The 18,978-nt window shown below is 33.3% G+C and overlaps 1 protein-coding gene and 1 long non-coding RNA gene across 9 annotated transcripts in view; both read left to right on the plus strand.

Moving 5' to 3' along the window:
* The window catches only part of LOC145974507 (uncharacterized), a 70,417-nt gene that overhangs the window by 535 nt on the left and 50,904 nt on the right, over positions 1-18,978 (plus strand). For 4 of the 8 annotated variants that reach the window (XM_083104378.1, XM_083104381.1, XM_083104379.1 and 1 more), the window contains exon 3: positions 539-699. In XM_083104378.1, coding sequence (XP_082960504.1) covers positions 670-699 — 30 coding nt within the window. In that variant the 5' untranslated portion in view covers positions 539-669. Of the gene's footprint in view, positions 1-538; positions 700-1,889; positions 3,802-10,494; positions 15,829-18,978 lie in introns of those variants that run through there. The other 4 variants (XR_014439709.1, XR_014439708.1, XR_014439710.1 and 1 more) reach the window with 4 other exon arrangements.
* Positions 8,386-10,797, plus strand: LOC145974508 (uncharacterized). Its single transcript, XR_014439712.1, has 2 exons — positions 8,386-9,768; positions 9,912-10,797. It is a non-coding gene; the product is annotated as an uncharacterized LOC145974508 (long non-coding RNA).

Here is an 18,978-nt window from a genome sequence, read left to right on the forward strand (position 1 = left end):
TATTACATGTTATATTTTAAACTGCAATATAACATCTGTTATATTACATGTTATATTTTAAACTGCAATATAACATCTGTTATATTACGTTATATTTGAATATATATATATTACATGTTATATTTGAAAAAAAATATATATATATATATGTATATAAAAAGTTAATTTTATATAAAAGGCAATATATTCCAAAAATTATTTTAATGAAAAATATTTTGTACCTTAAAGTTTTTTTGATATAAATATGTAATCATATATAATACATACATAATATTTAAACTGCATTTCGATATTCACTGCCAGTACTAAAAATCTATAGTGTATGTGATGAAAATTATAGCTTTTTAGCGGTAAATATCAGAATGTAGCTTTAATCATACATAAATTTGTATCACAAGAATATTAAAAAAATAAAAAGTATCATTTTCAAATATTTGCAAACCTTAAAAACAAGTTTAAAAACAAAATTATTTTTTACTTCTTTATATATATTTTTTATTAATTAGTCATTAATTATAAAGTCAATATCATATTACAGATCAACGGTATTGTTGGGAAAGACTTCATGCATTTGCCAAGGAAGCTATTCGTTGGGAGTATCAATCTGATAAAATTAAATGGATAATATGACGAGAATCACAGGTCACGCAATTCATAGAGACATGAGACATGCAAAATACACAAAATCAACAGTTGAAGGTAAGTATGCAGAAAATAATTTTCATTTTAGAAATAAAATAACTTTATCCTCACATATTATGTTTACACACGGAGAAAATTTTATATTAATATATAATATAATTTTATATCACTTTTTACTATTTTTTGTATGATCGGTGGACCATCATAACTTTATAGAATAAATTACAGTACAACATAATAAAATTTAAAACTAGCACTTAACATATTTCATTATTTGCCATAGTAAAAATTCGTAGGTGCTAAATTATAATCTTTATTATGTATTATTGTAAAACATTACAATACTAAATCTCAATTTTTACAACTTGGATAAATGTATTTTTTATTCTTTCTTTTATTACTTTTTTCCGGATTCTTCTCTTTTCCTTTTTTCATTAATTTTACTTATAATTAGTAATATTTCATTCATTATTGAACGGACACAATCAATAATATACAATTTGATTGAATAAAAATATATTAAAGACAGATACAAAATGAAATACAATAAATATATTCACAATAATAGAAAAATCATATGTAAAATAATAATCTAAACTAAATAAAAATCAAGAAAAGAAGTTAAAGAAACTTATATTTGTATACACGTTTTCATATCCTATATCCAGAGTTTTTAAAATAATGACTACAGCATTTAAGCTTATAATTTCTCGATGGTCCGTAGCTGCTGCCGCATTATAGTAATCTTTGATATAAAATTTTCTCTGTGTATATTCTACATATATATGAATAGAATTGTATGTATTTGAAAATTATAGTCAACATCTATGAGCAATCCATTTTACTCATACACTGCATGTTGATAAGATACAAAGTAGAAACATGTCAAACTTGCAACATAAAATTTGGCAGAGCTTGTATTTTATATAAAAAACCCAATTGCTAATTATAATGAGTTATTCAATGAATAAAGTTTTGTAAAAAAAAATTTACTAAAATTCGTATTACACTATACGTTTTGGATAATATATATTATTTTATCTATATTATTTATATATATTATTTAATATAATTTTGAAGAATTAGAATTTTTAAAACAATATTATTAACTGAAATTATTTTGAACCCTTTTTTTTTTTTTATTATTGATAGGATCAGTAGGATGTAAAATAAATGGAAAATGGTTTTCAAAGAATCATTTTTTGGACAACCATTGTTTAAGTTTATCCTTAACTTTGCCTTTATAGAAAATAAGATCCCTATGTTTTGAAAGAGAGGATTGAACAAAACTTTTTTCTGTGGTTTTAAACCATCCAGATATAATGGAATTTCCAGTTGTCATATTAGATATTTTAATAGTAAAATTAAGGACTGTCAAAAGATTTACAAAGTTAAATGTGGTCTGTTGATAATCAAATTTAATGATCTTCTCACAGATTTTATTACATTTTAATGAAAAAATGACTCTTTCCAATATTATATGACACTGATCTAATATATGAACAAAATCCCTTTCATGATAAGAAATCATCTCTAAATAGCATCTATATGAGACTGCACCAATATTTTTAGCATCTCCTAGATGGAAAATTCTATAAACTTCTCTTAAATAAGGTAAACATTTTTTGAGTAAAATAGATAATTATGTCATAAAACAAAAAGTTTCAGAAGCATTCAAATAATTTTGATACAAAGTTTTTGACGGTGTGTGTAAATTTGGCAATGTTATAATAAAACGGTAAAACTCAGATACAAGAGCACTATAAAATTTATGAGATATGTATTTTCCATTTCATGCCACAATTGTTGGAAAATATTCATGTCAAAATGTTTATATGAATATTTTCTCTAAGTGTATGATCGCCTATCTTTTATATAAAAGTTTTCTGAAATATACAAAACAGAAACTCTTAATATAAAATATATAATACAAAAATTTCTTTGATATTTGAACTTTTATGTTTTACATGAATATTAGAATTCCAGGTTTAAGCCGTGTAAACTTATCTGATTCCGACGTTTTGTGAATAATTCAATTCATTTCATTAGAAAGAAACAATCTGATATTGTAATTACTTACATATTCATCAACAAAATCTTTTTGTTATAAATGAGTTTCCATGTTTCTTATATTTTCGATCGATCTCAACGGTAAATAATTTTTTATCCGTTCTAGCAAGGAAATTATTTTCACTGTAGATGTAATCCTGTCGATATGTTGAATTATATTTTTTATCTTATAACTCAGCAATCATTTTCACAAAAATTTTTGTATTTACTGAAATAAATAATGCAATTGTATTAAATTTAATTTACTTTATGCAAAATTTATGTGAAAAATTAATTTTCCTTCAGTTTGAATTAGAAGTATTTCTTGATCCAATTTTTCAATTAACTGTTCACTTCTTCCTACATTCTCTCTCTCTCTTCTTGCGCTTCTATTGAAGACTGTTCATGTTATTAATTATAATAATTAGTTTCCTTGAAGTCTAGAGAGAACATTGTCCATGAGTCTCTGAAATGTTGCGGGAGCATTCTTTAGTCCGAATGGCATTCGCTTAAATTGATAATGTTCGTACGGTGTAGAAAAAGCTGTTTTGCGAGCGTCTTTAGACGACATAAATATTTGATGAAAACCAGAAGCTAAGTCCAGTATTGCAAAATATTTAGCGGATCCAAGTTGATCTAGTATGTCGGTTATATTTGGAAGAGGGTAAGCATCTTCTATAGTCTTCACGTTAAGATTCCAATAATCGATCACCATACGCCATCGTTTGTTTCCTCGGGAATCAGGCTTTTTAGGAACTATCCATAATGGAGAGTTATAAGGAGAAGTGGAAGGTTCGATCAAATCGGAAGATGGTAATTCATTTACTTGTCGATTTATTTCTTCTTTATGTACTAGAGGAAATCTGTATTGTTTCGTATGCACAGGTACTTCACTGGTAGTAGGAATGAAATGTTGAGCAGCGTTAGGGGCTTGGAGATGTTCATTGGGAAGATGAAATCTATCCGAGTGTTTGCACACTAATATTCGAATATTGTCTGGCTCCTCAGAGTTCAAGTGTTCGAGACGAAGAAGTTGTATATCAGCTGTTCTATCAGTTGATTCAGGCGAAGCTTGATTATAATATATAGGATTATCTATGGCTGTGGCGAGATCTCCTCGGAGTTCGCATAACTCAGCGAGATTAGTAGTCTCGATTGATCCCTTTGGAATCCCTCGGGTTCCGGTGGGATTATTAATTGATTGGCAGGTATCATAGTCTTGCAATTCAATGAACGGAATGTCAAAATTTAATTCTTTCTCAGAAGTATTAAATATAGGCATGTAAACGTATATATAAAGGCATGTTTCCGTTAGAATAACTCGATGTGCGGCGGTCCTCAAGGATATTTTTGGAGGATTTTGTTCTTAATAGGGGTGAGGTGTTACGTCCCGTCACGAAAATCTTTACTTTGTATATCGTATTTTTTAGAAGATCGGTTAATGGTTTAGCAGTCTTTGAGAAGTTCGGGATAAATCTCCTATAGTTAGTGACAATGGCTTCACCGAAGTATACACCTTTTGTAGGAGTATCCAGCTCGCTTCTCCGGGTTAGAAATATAGAAATAACAAGGAATTACAGTTCTTCCCTTTAGTTTTATCACGCCGGATTTGAGAAAGGGAATTTTTGTATTCTCATACCGTATGCAATTATCCTTGTAATTTTTATTATAACGGCTCATTTTTTTAGGAACTTATTGCCCAGTATTCCATCTTGTGGAAATCCAATAGAGTCAAATATAACGTGAAATTCAGAGAGATTTCTGAGTACAGATATAGAAATAGCACCTAGAGTGACTACGGTTTCGGAAGATATTCCTTGTAGATATAGAAGGTTGCTTTTGTCAAGTGAGACATGAGGTTTTAAGCATTTCTGTTTGACGTCTATAGGTGTGAGCTGAGCTGGCACTTAATCTCGCAATCACTATTTATCATTTTACCCGCGAATAGCAGTTCGTATTCTTTGTCGTAATGGTTCGTCTGCACGATATCGATATAATCAGTGGACGCGGCGCGATGATACCTTGCTATTAATCGACGGAGCTGGTTTTTCCTACCGACACGGCGTGTCTTAGGCATTCGATTTTTACGAGTCAAAGATCGAGCAAAGAGACTAACACTTTCTATTTCGCCGATTAATTATTATCCGACATTTCCGGCAACAAGATGACTAATTTGTTTACGATCGTATGATCGTTTTTAGACGTTTTCTGCATGTCATTTAGTCGTTAAAACTTGCAATTAGAAACTCGTTAAATATACAAAATGTAATTAGCATGCATTTTAATTCTCGGTTAATGAATTATTATTATATGAAATTTATGTATACATATATAGATATATATATTGCATATTTTATTGCATAAAATTGCAGTGAAAATATCATATCTTTATTTTAAAGATATTTTTCCTTCTTATTTAATTTTTATACAAGATTAATATTTTTTTAACAAAAGTTTAAATATATGATTTAAATTTACAATTTAAAATTTACATTATAAAATTTTTCTTTAAATATAAATATATACAAAAAAAAATTTTTTTATTTAAAAATAATCAGAATCCACACGGTTATCTCGCTGTCCGAGAATTAGAAGCTAATAAATTTATCTACGTACACTTGAGTAATAAATTCATTGCTTCAAGATAAAAGTTTGTCACTCACGGTACTGATGCGCAACAGCGAAGTTGTTATTGAAGCTGTTGTCTATAATAATAAGCAGATTAATAAAATAGTTCTATACATTTTGTGAAAAAAGAACATTATTTATAATTTTCTAATAACTCTTTTTAAAAGCTTTACAAAATTATAGTTTTTGTACAAATCTCCAATTCTCCAATTCTCTCTTATTTAAATTATGCGTAAGTAAAAAATTAAATTACGTGATTAATTGCTTAATTTAAATTGTGCGCATGCAATTATAATAAATATTTAATATAAAATTACAAATAAATAAATTATTTACTAAAAGGTTGCTCTGCCAGCGTCCGATGCCTCTCCTAGGCCTCGGGCCTCCTCCTCCTCCCGGTCTTAGACGCGCGATACTTTCATCGGCACTCCCGCACTCACGTGCGATATTTTTATCGCTATTTTATGCACCGCACCTTTATGCGCGATTCTAAACGGTTTCTGCACTATTTCGATACGATTAAAATTTTTTTATGTTTATAGGTCGCATTTATAGGTCACACGATATATACTTAATATATATATACTTTGAACGACACTCCCGGTTTCGGTACGAAAATCCTACTTACTTTCACTTACGAGAATCAGCTTTGAGCTAACAGGTCGGGAAGGCGACGGTAACTCTGAGCAAAGATTAAGCCCAAATCAGAATGAAGACGAATCGATGCAAATACGATTAAAAATTGTATATGTTTATAAGTCGCATTTATAGGTCGCACGATATATACTTGATATATATATACTTTGAACGACACTCCCGGTTTTGGTACGAGCGAAAATCCTACTTACTTTCACTTACGAGAATCAGCTTCGAGCTAACAGGTCGGGAATGCAACGGTAACTCTGAGCAAAGATTAAGCCCAAACCAGAATGAAGACGAATCGATGCCAATACGATTAAAAATTTTATATGTTTATAAGTCGCATTTATAGGTCGCACGATATATACTTAATATATATATACTTTGAACGACACTCCCGGTTTTGGTACGAGCGAAAATCCTACTTACTTTCACTTACGAGAATCAGCTTCGAGCTAACAGGTCGGGAATGCAACGGGTAACTCTGAGCAAAGATTAAGCCCAAACCAGAATGAAGACGAATCGATGCAAATACGATTAAAAATTGTATATGTTTATAAGTCGCATTTATAGGTCGCGCGATACTTTTATCAGTACTTCTGCACTCATGTGCGATATTTTTATCACTATTTTCGCACTTATATGCGCGATATTGAACGGTTTCCGTACTATTTCGGTACGATTAAAAATTTTATGTCTATAGGTCGCATTTATAGGTCGCACGATATATACTTAATATACATATACTTTGAACGACACTCCCGGTTCTGGTACGAGCGAAAATCCTACTTACTTTCACTTACGAGAATCAGCCTCGAGTTAACAGGTCGGGAATGCAACGGTAATTCCGAGCAAAGATTAAGCCCAAACCGGAATGAAGACGAATCGATGCAAAATGACAGAATAGAGGCAAGTGAAGTTCATTCGACTCTTGTCGCGCATAATATCCTACCTCATATCGAATGTGGACCCGCTAAGTACAATTTCAGATGAATGCTATATCATAGCGCAGTACACAAGGTTGGTAGACGCCGAAAGAACGAGGATACCCACATTTTTTAAATGCTAATAATCAGCAATTTAGAAAATAGGGAAACAATCTCTTGTTGACCTTGTTTGTAATGTTGCGATTGGATCTAAAAGTATTTCTTCGTGAGGTGTCATGTCTTCTATTTGATAGGCTTAATTACTTCTTTTGAGTCCAAAGGATTATTTCTTGTGAGTCCAAAGGATTACTTCTTGTGAGTCCAAAGGATTACTTCTTGTGAGTCCAAAGGATTACTTCTTGTAAGTCCAAAAGTAATTCATCAAGAACTTTTGTGACATATGCTGGTGCAGTCCCTTTACGGCGTATGTTTAATATACAAACTTTTGTTGCATATCTTAGTGCTCGCTTATGTATATCTAGATTATCCAGCATCAAGTTTAAATTCTTTAATTTAGATCAGTGCTGGGATTTATTTGTAACTTTTGGCCAGATTTCTTAGCTTACGCCTACTGTTCCCCTCCTACCGCTCGCGCCTTAGCGACCGCGCCACCGGTCGCTCGTAACTAAGGAGCGCTCAGGAACGTGCGCGTCACAAATGTAATGTGGCAATCTATCTGATTGTAAGTTCTCTTTATTGTTTATTAATAATAAAAATAATTATTCTATTATTAATTACGTATATGTTCTGTAACAATTTAAAATATTTGTGTTTTATACGTAATTAATAATAGTGTGGGTGATCTCGGGATATAAGAAATTAACGCTTCTCAGTTAAATAGCTCCGAATTTATTTTAATCTATAATTTTTTAGTGTCTTGTATACTGTGTGAAGTCTCGTGTGTACTGTGTGAAAGCGCGATGTGAACCCCTCGAAAGCGGGATACCGCATGAATTCTGGAAAATCAGGATTCAGCATGCATGATCCGGGAGAAAGTTTTATGGTAGGAAAAATTCTCAAAGGGACGAGTGATCGTTGCGTAAGGAAAAGCCGTGTGCTTGCCATATGTTAATTGGCGATCTAAGGGATCGATGGAAGGCTGCGTAACATGCAAGGGTTGTAAATCTCTATAGAAGTGAAAGCGGATGTCGGATGCATACATGCAGGGATTAGAAAGTTGCATTTCCTAACATATGTGAAGATATGTAAATTTAGAATTTATAGATTTAATATAATATACATGAGTAAATATGTACGTGTGTGTGTGTGTGTGTGTGTGTATGTATAACAGAGGCGGAGTAGGAGACAATCGTCCCTACAATAGAATAATTATTTTTATTATTAATAAACAATAAAGAGAACTTACAATCAGATAGATTGCCACATTACATTTGTGGCGCGCACGTTCCTGAGCGTTCCTTAGTTACGAGCGACCGGCGGCGCGGTCGCTAAGGCGCGAGCGGTAGAAGGGGAACAGTAGGCGTAAACTAAGAAATCTAGCCGAAAGTTGCAAATAAATCCCAGCACTGATTTAGATGAAGCATCTACAGTAAAACTTTGATTTTTTTCTTCAGTGCTTTTTTTGCTCATAGTGATTACAAAATCATTAACTATAGCAAACAACAAAAATATCAGACTTTCAGCTATTGACGAATCTAAATATTTGTGTGGTCTAACTCTAGGTATAGTGACTAAACAGAAAATTGATTGATCAGTGTGCTTTAACTTATGTATTCCTGGTAAAAGATTTTCATCATCAGTAAGAGCAGAAAGAAAATTCTTAAGATTAGCTTCTTGAATCAATGCACCCATCCAATGCTAAGACCTAATGTAGAAGCCATACGTCTTTCAAACATTGCATTAGACAAAATTCTAGCAGTGTGTGCAGCAGCTCTTGGATATGAGTACTTTTCATCTGTTATATTGTCATCAGATCGTGGAAAGTATACAGCAATCTTGACTTTAGTACTAGTCTCAAAAGTCTTATATTGACCTTTATAAATATTTCTGTAGCTTATTACCTTTTTCCGTAAGACGTAGACCAAGTTCCATTTTCTCTTCTATCTCTTTGTCGCGATCTTCCGAAAAATGAATGTCGAATCTAGATAAATTGTCATCACTAGTAATTTGATATATCATTTTAAACCCCGATTGTTAAAGTGTCAGCATCAAATGTTATAACAGTCCCATGTTTTTGCTGCTCCTATGACTGTCGTTGCGGATTTAGTTAGGTTTTTTTGTCCTTGCGATTATATTCACGTCATATGCTAAGACTTGGACGATTTTATTTATGAGAGTTCTTCTGGTGTCTATTTTGGTTTCTCTCACTATTTCTAAGGTTAGATTGAATAGTAGATAAGACAGGGTGTTCTCTTGTCGTAAGTTTATCCGCGAGATGAATGTGGAATGAAGTATGTGAGGGTTGGAATTCACACACGATTTCTTTTATAACACTGTTATTCTGCTCGTGAATCTTTAATACGTGAGGTCTCGGCCTCATTAATATAAATAATGTATAGGTTGTTACGTGAAGAGGTCTACACGCTGAAACCTGTTGTCGATTTTCGAGAGAATAGAGAGCTCGGCCTCCTAGTTATCGCAATATAATTTTTAATGTATACGTATGCTACGGCGGACGACAGCGGAAAATACGATTAAAAATTTTATATGTTTATAGGTCGCACGATATATACTTAACATATATATACTTTGAACGACACTGCCGATTTTGGTACGAGCGAAAATCCTACTTACTTTCACTTACGAGAATCAGCTTCGAGCTAACAGGTCGGGAATGCAACGGTAACTCTGAGCAAAGATTAAGCCCAAACCAGAATGAAGACGAATCGATGCAAATACGATTAAAAATTTTATATGTTTATAAGTCGCATTTATAGGTCGCGCGATACTTTTATCGGTACTTCTGCACTCATGTGCGATATTTTTATCACTATTTTCGCACTTATATGCGCGATATTGAACGGTTTCCGTACTATTTCGGTACGATTAAAAATTTTATGTTTATAGGTCGCATTTATAGGTCGCACGATATATACTTAATATATATATACTTTGAACGACACTCCCGGTTTTGGTACGAGCGAAAATCCTACTTACTTTCACTTACGAGAATCAGCTTCGAGCCAACAGGTCGGGCATGCAACGGTAACTCTGAGCAAAGATTAAGCCCAAACCAGAATGAAGACGAATCGATGCAAATACGATTAAAAATTTTATATGTTTATAGATCGCATTTATAGGTCGCACGATATATACTTAATATATATATACTTTGAACGACACTCCCGGTTTTGATACGAGCGAAAATCCTACTTACTTTCACTTACGAGAATCAGCTTCGAGCTAACAGGTCGGGAAGGCGACGGTAACTCTGAGCAAAGATTAAGCCCAAACCGGAATGAAGACGAATCGATGCAAATACGATTAAAAATTTTATATGTTTATAGGTCATGTTTATAGGTCGCGCGATACTTTTATCGGCACTTCCGCACTCACGTGCGATATTTTTATCACTATTTCCGCACTTTTATGTGCGATATTCAACAGTTCTCGTACTATTTCGGTACGATTAAAAATTTTATGTTTATAGGTCGCATTTATAGGTCACATGATATTGTAAGGGGTGGCTGTTGGATAAAGGGCGCGCAGACATCGGCGACCGGCCGAGAAACCGTCTGGCTCGAGAGCTAGCGAAAGACTCTGCCCTTACGGCTGCATAACGACTGCATAAGACATAAGACAGCTCGAGACGTATCAGGTTCAAGTACCGGCGTCGTGTCCGCCTGGCGCCAAAGCCTTACAATATATACTTAATATATATATACTTTGAACGACACTCCCGATTTTGGTACGAGCGAAAATCCTACTTACTTTCACTTACGAGAATCAGCTTCGAGCCAACAGGTCGGGCATGCAACGGTAACTCTGAGCAAAGATTAAGCCCAAACCAGAATGAAGACGAATCGATGCAAATACGATTAAAAATTTTATATGTTTATAGATCGCATTTATAGATCGCACGATATATACTTAATATATATATACTTTGAACGACACTCCCGGTTTTGATACGAGCGAAAATCCTACTTACTTTCACTTACGAGAATCAGCTTCGAGCTAACAGGTCGGGAAGGCGACGGTAACTCTGAGCAAAGATTAAGCCCAAACCGGAATGAAGACGAATCGATGCAAATACGATTAAAAATTTTATATGTTTATAGGTCATGTTTATAGGTCGCGCGATACTTTTATCGGCACTTCCGCACTCACGTGCGATATTTTTATCACTATTTCCGCACTTTTATGTGCGATATTCAACAGTTCTCGTACTATTTCGATACGATTAAAAATTTTATGTTTATAGGTCGCATTTATAGGTCACATGATATTGTAAGGGGTGGCTGTTGGATAAAGGGCGCGGAGACATCGGCGACCGGCCGAGAAACCGTCTGGCTCGAGAGCTAGCGAAAGACTCTGCCCTTACGGCTGCATAACGACTGCATAAGACATAAGACAGCTCGAGACGTATCAGGTTCAAGTACCGGCGTCGTGTCCGCCTGGCACCAAAGCCTTACAATATATACTTAATATATATATACTTTAAACGACACTCCCGATTTTGGTACGAGCGAAAATCCTACTTACTTTCACTTACGAGAATCAGCTTCGAGCCAACAGGTCGGGCATGCAACGGTAACTCTGAGCAAAGATTAAGCCCAAACCAGAATGAAGACGAATCGATGCAAATACGATTAAAAATTTTATATGTTTATAGATCGCATTTATAGATCGCACGATATATACTTAATATATATATACTTTGAACGACACTCCCGGTTTTGATACGAGCGAAAATCCTACTTACTTTCACTTACGAGAATCAGCTTCGAGCTAACAGGTCGGGAAGGCGACGGTAACTCTGAGCAAAGATTAAGCCCAAACCGGAATGAAGACGAATCGATGCAAATACGATTAAAAATTTTATATGTTTATAGGTCATGTTTATAGGTCGCGCGATACTTTTATCGGCACTTCCGCACTCACGTGCGATATTTTTATCACTATTTCCGCACTTTTATGTGCGATATTCAACAGTTCTCGTACTATTTCGATACGATTAAAAATTTTATGTTTATAGGTCGCATTTATAGGTCACATGATATTGTAAGGGGTGGCTGTTGGATAAAGGGCGCGGAGACATCGGCGACCGGCCGAGAAACCGTCTGGCTCGAGAGCTAGCGAAAGACTCTGCCCTTACGGCTGCATAACGACTGCATAAGACATAAGACAGCTCGAGACGTATCAGGTTCAAGTACCGGCGTCGTGTCCGCCTGGCACCAAAGCCTTACAATATATACTTAATATATATATACTTTGAACGACACTCCCGATTTTGGTACGAGCGAAAATCCTACTTACTTTCACTTACGAGAATCAGCTTCGAGCCAACAGGTCGGGCATGCAACGGTAACTCTGAGCAAAGATTAAGCCCAAACCAGAATGAAGACGAATCGATGCAAATACGATTAAAAATTTTATATGTTTATAAGTCGCATTTATAGGTCGCGCGATACTTTTATCGGTACTTCTGCACTCATGTGCGATATTTTTATCACTATTTTCGCACTTATATGCGCGATATTGAACGGTTTCCGTACTATTTCGGTACGATTAAAAATTTTATGTTTATAGGTCGCATTTATAGGTCGCACGATATATACTTAATATATATATACTTTGAACGACACTCCCGGTTTTGGTACGAGCGAAAATCCTACTTACTTTCACTTACGAGAATCAGCTTCGAGCCAACAGGTCGGGCATGCAACGGTAACTCTGAACAAAGATTAAGCTCAAACCGGAATGAAGACGAATCGATGCAAATACGATTAAAAATTTTATATGTTTATAGATCGCATTTATAGGTCGCACGATATATACTTAATATATATATACTTTGAACGACACTCCCGGTTCTGGTACGAGCGAAAATCCTACTTACTTTCACTTATGAGAATCAGCTTCGAGCTAACAGGTCGGGCATGCAACGGTAACTCTGAGCAAAGATTAAGCTCAAACCGGAATGAAGAATCGATGCAAATTGACAGAATAGAGGCAAGTGAAGTTCATTCGACTCTTGTCGCGCATAATATCCTATCTCATATCGAACGTGGACCCGCTAAGTACAATTTCAGATGAATGCTATATCATAGCGCAGTACACAAGGTTGGTAGACGCCGAAAGAACGAGGATACCCACATTTTTTAAATGCTAATAATCAGCAATTTAGAAAATAGAGAAACAATCTCTTTCATCGAGCGAAAATCGTGCCTAAGGAAATCCACTCGACACAGTTTCAATAGGTTACACACGCTGTGCGTAAGGTTATTAGAAGTCGTATGGTTATTTGTATTTTATATTGGTTAGAAAGAAAAGGGACCTATTAACGATCATTCCGAAACAATCGATTGGGTTCTAACCGATTCTAGCCGAATCACGAGGATACCCACATTTTTTAAATGCTAATAATCAGCAATTTAGAAAATAGAGAAACAATCTCTTTCATCGAGCGAAAATCGTGCCTAAGGAAATCCACTCGACACAGTTTCAATAGGTTACACACGCTGTGCGTAAGGTTATTAGAAGTCGTATGGTTATTTGTATTTTATATTGGTTAGAAAGAAAAGGGACCTATTAACGATCATTCCGAAACAATCGATTGGGTTCTAACCGATTCTAGCCGAATCACGAGGATACCCACATTTTTTAAATGCTAATAATCAGCAATTTAGAAAATAGAGAAACAATCTCTTTCATCGAGCGAAAATCGTGCCTAAGGAAATCCACTCGACACAGTTTCAATAGGTTACACACGCTGTGCGTAAGGTTATTAGAAGTCGTATGGTTATTTGTATTTTATATTGGTTAGAAAGAAAAGGGACCTATTAACGATCATTCCGAAACAATCGATTGGGTTCTAACCGATTCTAGCCGAATCACGAGGATACCCACATTTTTTAAATGCTAATAATCAGCAATTTAGAAAATAGAGAAACAATCTCTTTCATCGAGCGAAAATCGTGCCTAAGGAAATCCACTCGACACAGTTTCAATAGGTTACACACGCTGTGCGTAAGGTTATTAGAAGTCGTATGGTTATTTGTATTTTATATTGGTTAGAAAGAAAAGGGACCTATTAACGATCATTCCGAAACAATCGATTGGGTTCTAACCGATTCTAGCCGAATCACGAGGATACCCACATTTTTTAAATGCTAATAATCAGCAATTTAGAAAATAGAGAAACAATCTCTTTCATCGAGCGAAAATCGTGCCTAAGGAAATCCACTCGACACAGTTTCAATAGGTTACACACGCTGTGCGTAAGGTTATTAGAAGTCGTATGGTTATTTGTATTTTATATTGGTTAGAAAGAAAAGGGACCTATTAACGATCATTCCGAAACAATCGATTGGGTTCTAACCGATTCTAGCCGAATCACGAGGATACCCACATTTTTTAAATGCTAATAATCAGCAATTTAGAAAATAGAGAAACAATCTCTTTCATCGAGCGAAAATCGTGCCTAAGGAAATCCACTCGACACAGTTTCAATAGGTTACACACGCTGTGCGTAAGGTTATTAGAAGTCGTATGGTTATTTGTATTTTATATTGGTTAGAAAGAAAAGGGACCTATTAACGATCATTCCGAAACAATCGATTGAGTTCTAACTGATTCTAGCCGAATCACTTGTCGAAGTAAAGCGTGACATCACTTAGCCGACTTGAGCTGAAGCTCAAAACCGCGCATCTATGATATATCAAATTCCATTCGCCTTGAACAAGGCCGTTCTATTTATTCTATCATATACACTTTTAAAATCAATAAATAAATGATAGATTTCCATTGAGAATTCATAGGTTTTTTGCTTGTCTGAGGTTAAAGATTTGATCCATTGTTGATTTTTGCTTGTAAAATCCAGCTTGTGATAGTTCTCTATGATTTTTTCCACGTATGATTGTAGTTCATGGAGCACATACAATAAGATGTTATAGACTGTTAAGAAATGTAATTCCTTGATAGTTTTCACACACCAACTAATCTCTTATATATAAAATTAAAATCTTTAAAAAGTATATAAGATGCAAGTAAAAAATGATAATTGTTAAGGGGATGCTGGAGTCATCGGCGAACTCATGCGCGATTTTGAGCGCCGCCTTGAAATAACTAAAAAAAATGTTACCGACGCAGTCGGCATGAGAGTGAGCGAGATAGCAATAGGAGCGAGGGCGAGCGAGACAGTAATAGGAGCGAGGGCGAGCGAGACAGTAATAGGAGTGAGCGAAAAGGGAATAGCAGCGTGCAAGGAAAGGCTCGATCCTCGACTTTCCCTGCCAACTGCTATGCCCCTCTCGCTCGTTCCTATTAGTCTCGCTCGCTTTTATTATTGTCTCTTTCGCTCGCTCGCTGAGAGACATTTGTTGTGTGGTAATAATAGTACACACCGCGTGATCTTTGTACATGTGTCGTTTCAAATGGTTATAAAAAAACGACTTTTTTTCTCGACCAAAATTTCGTCGCAAGGCTGAATATAATGTAGAAAACGAATAGGCATATACAAAATGTGTGTAAATTAAATTTGAAAAATATTTGTATATAATAAACATCTAATGTTATACACTTGACTTATATTTATCTGTATAATAAATACAAATCTGTATAATAAATACAAATAAATTGTAATATTTAAATACATACATATTGAATATATAATTATTTTTATTTTGTATTTTATATTATAATGAATAAAATAATACTTATAATATACATATATAAATACATATATTGAATATTGTTGGAACATGTATTCATTGTTTGTGTAATTATGATGTAAAGTGTAAAATAAACATAACTATATTCAATTTGTGTAACCGTATTATATTAATTTAATAATTAATTTTGTATTTATCATATACGACTAAAATTAAGAAAAGCATATTCTTCTTTAGTTAAACTTTTTCTTCAATTATAAATGTATAGTAATATATATATTTGTAAAATAAATATTTTATCATATTTGATATCTCTTAGACACTTTTCATACGTCTACTTCATCTTGTACATGGCTTCATTATATCATGGCTTTGCATATGCAAGATATGCAATAAATAGGAACTAAATATGTTACAATGTTTCTGAGAAATATGTGTATATAACACTATATATCTAATATCCTATACTTTTCTTATTTTTATCTGTGTCTAATAAATGCAAATAAATTGTTTATATACACATTATATACACATATTTCTAAAATTAAACATTGTAGCATATTTAGTTCCTATTTATTGCATATTTTGCAAATGCAAATCTATGATATAATGTACAAGATGAACTAGACGTTTACAAAGTGTCTAAGAGATATTAATCAAATGTAATAAAATATTTATTTCACAAATATATATATATATAATAACATATATATAATATTATACATTTATAATTGAAGAGAAATCTTTAACCAAAGAAAAATATGCTTTTCTTAATTTTAGCCGTATATGATAAATACAAAATTAATTATTTAAAAAATTAATATAATACAGTTACAAATAGTTATCTTTTACACTTAACACCATAATGACAAAAAATGAATACATGTACTTACAACACTATTTAGTATATGTATTTGTGTATATATATTAAATGTTATAAATATACGTATTAATATTTTATTCATCATGATATAAAACACAAAATAAAGATAATTATGTGTTCAATATGTAATTGTTTGTATTCAAATATTAAATAATTTATTTGTACATATTTATTATATAGAGATAAAAATACGTAAAGTATATAACACTAGGTGTATGTATATACATATAAACGTATAATGCCAGTACACGTTAGATCGCCCTTGGCTTTATTAGTATATAAAATATATAATATTAAATATATTTATATTAATATAAAATATTTTTAAAAATATTTCATATATAGAATGGGCCCCATCCATCGCCCATTCTCGTAAGACGCAACTATTATATTTTCGTCTTTCCGATTTGCACACCAAGTGTATAAATAATATAGCATTCTTCTTATGCGAATGAGGGACGCATTGAATATTATTATATTAAACAAATGCTATTTATTTTGGTGCAACAAACATTTATTGTGAAGGGAACGGTGACAGCTTGTTAGTTTCTATTATATTCATAAAATGACGTCTCATGCGCTCTACGTCATTAGAATATTTATCCTCACAAGGATTTCTTCCTAAAACTACAGATGTAGCAAAAGCAGCTGCATAAATTCCGCAACATATGCTATCTGGTTGTTCTTGGACTTTTTCAAATATTATATTGCTTACATTTATTCTTGGATAACGTTCGCGAATATAATCTTTCTCTTTTTCTGACAATTTTTTATATGTACAGCCAAGTAAGCTGTCATATACATGCAGTTTGAAGCCATCACAGAAAATGCATCGCCAGTGATCAGTACAGTTGCCTCCAATTATTTGTAAACTGTTGTCGCTATCACTGGCTGTTATCAGATCCGGAAACTCCAAATACAGAGCGCTTTGCGTTTCGAAACAAGAAGTTTCTCTAACAACACGCAAGAATCTATCTAACGATTCATCGTTCAGTTTGCTCTGTAAGGTAAACGTCCCAACAGCCGGACATCTAACGATGCTAGTTCGATTTCGTTTAATTTTTATAAGTGCTCACGAGTTTTAATGGTCTAATTATATAACCAATTGAAAGGTAAAGTATAAGAGCTTACTATTAAGGCATAAAAGACATAAAAAATATTTAAATTATTGTAATAATAATAAAAATGTTAAGGCGTACAAATGTACCAATATCCGGACACATGGAAATGCTTGTCCCGATTACTAAACTTCTCCGACCCAATATCCGGACACGATAATCATGCAAATAAAATGAAATAATTTTTAACGATTTTGTAGTAATAACTATAATTTATTTGTAATCTTTTTTATAAATTATATATTTAAGAATATAACTTTTTAAAATTGCAAAAATATAACCTTATAATAATTTTATAAAATAAGATAGATATTATAAAGATAATACTTAATGATTTTGTAGAGAGTATTTATTTATTTCCCTTTTCTGACTTTCTTTAATTTTTTTTTCTTCTAATAATCTTTTCTTCTCTGCTTGTTTCTTTTTCTTTTCTTCAATAATTATTTTTTTCGCGGATTGTTTTTCAGCCTTTTTTTTGCTACGAAGCTTTTCTTTTCTCTTGTTTTTTTACTCTTTCTAATTCTTTTCTTGCCTTTTCCTCTTCTTTCTTCAAATGATAAGCCTGCCACTCATCTGATGTAGCCACAGTTGGTATTTTTTCAATTTTCTTTTTCTTCATATTTTTAGGTATTTTTTCTGGCCATAATAAAGCTTTTTTAAATGGTGAAGAAACCATTTCTCTCAAATCATTATTCTCTAAATCATGATCTGTATATCAGAAGGAGTTAATCAAAAGGAATAAATCAAAAATTAAAAAGACACTTTTAATAATATTATCATATAAAGTAACTTGCCTTTCAATTCGGAGTTGTTATTCTGTAAATTACTGTTTATTTCGGAATTGCCATTTTGTAAATTGTTATTTATTTCGGAGTTGCCATGTTATGTACAGCGTCACCACTCTCGTGTTGACCCTGTTGTTTCCTTTATTTATTTGTTTTCACACCCTTTGGGTACGGATAAGATTTATTTCACAAACTCGTTTAATATATTTTATTTATTGTTCATTTATGACAGTTTGTGGTTGTTATAATATTTATTATTTCATCGGTCGCGACACGCTTTGAGAGTTCTCTGGGTCGCGATGACGCCTCGAGTTATTACTCGGATCGCGACGACGCCTAAGAGTACTCTTGTAACGCCGCGATTTATAATACTAGTATGCGAACTCGACTGTTGTTGCTCGCTTGGAAGTTAATCTGCTACTGACTTCCACCGCTGACCTCCGTCGTCTTTCGGAAGTTGGAAGTCGCCCGATTCGTGGGCCATCGGGCCTTAGGGCCGCCCCTCGACCAATC

This window comes from Camponotus vicinus, unplaced genomic scaffold, assembly GCF_025532165.1.
Source record: "Camponotus vicinus isolate PSW18456_S1 unplaced genomic scaffold, iyCamVici1.0 SCAF_7, whole genome shotgun sequence".
NCBI classification, from domain to species: Eukaryota; Metazoa; Arthropoda; class Insecta; order Hymenoptera; family Formicidae; genus Camponotus; species Camponotus vicinus.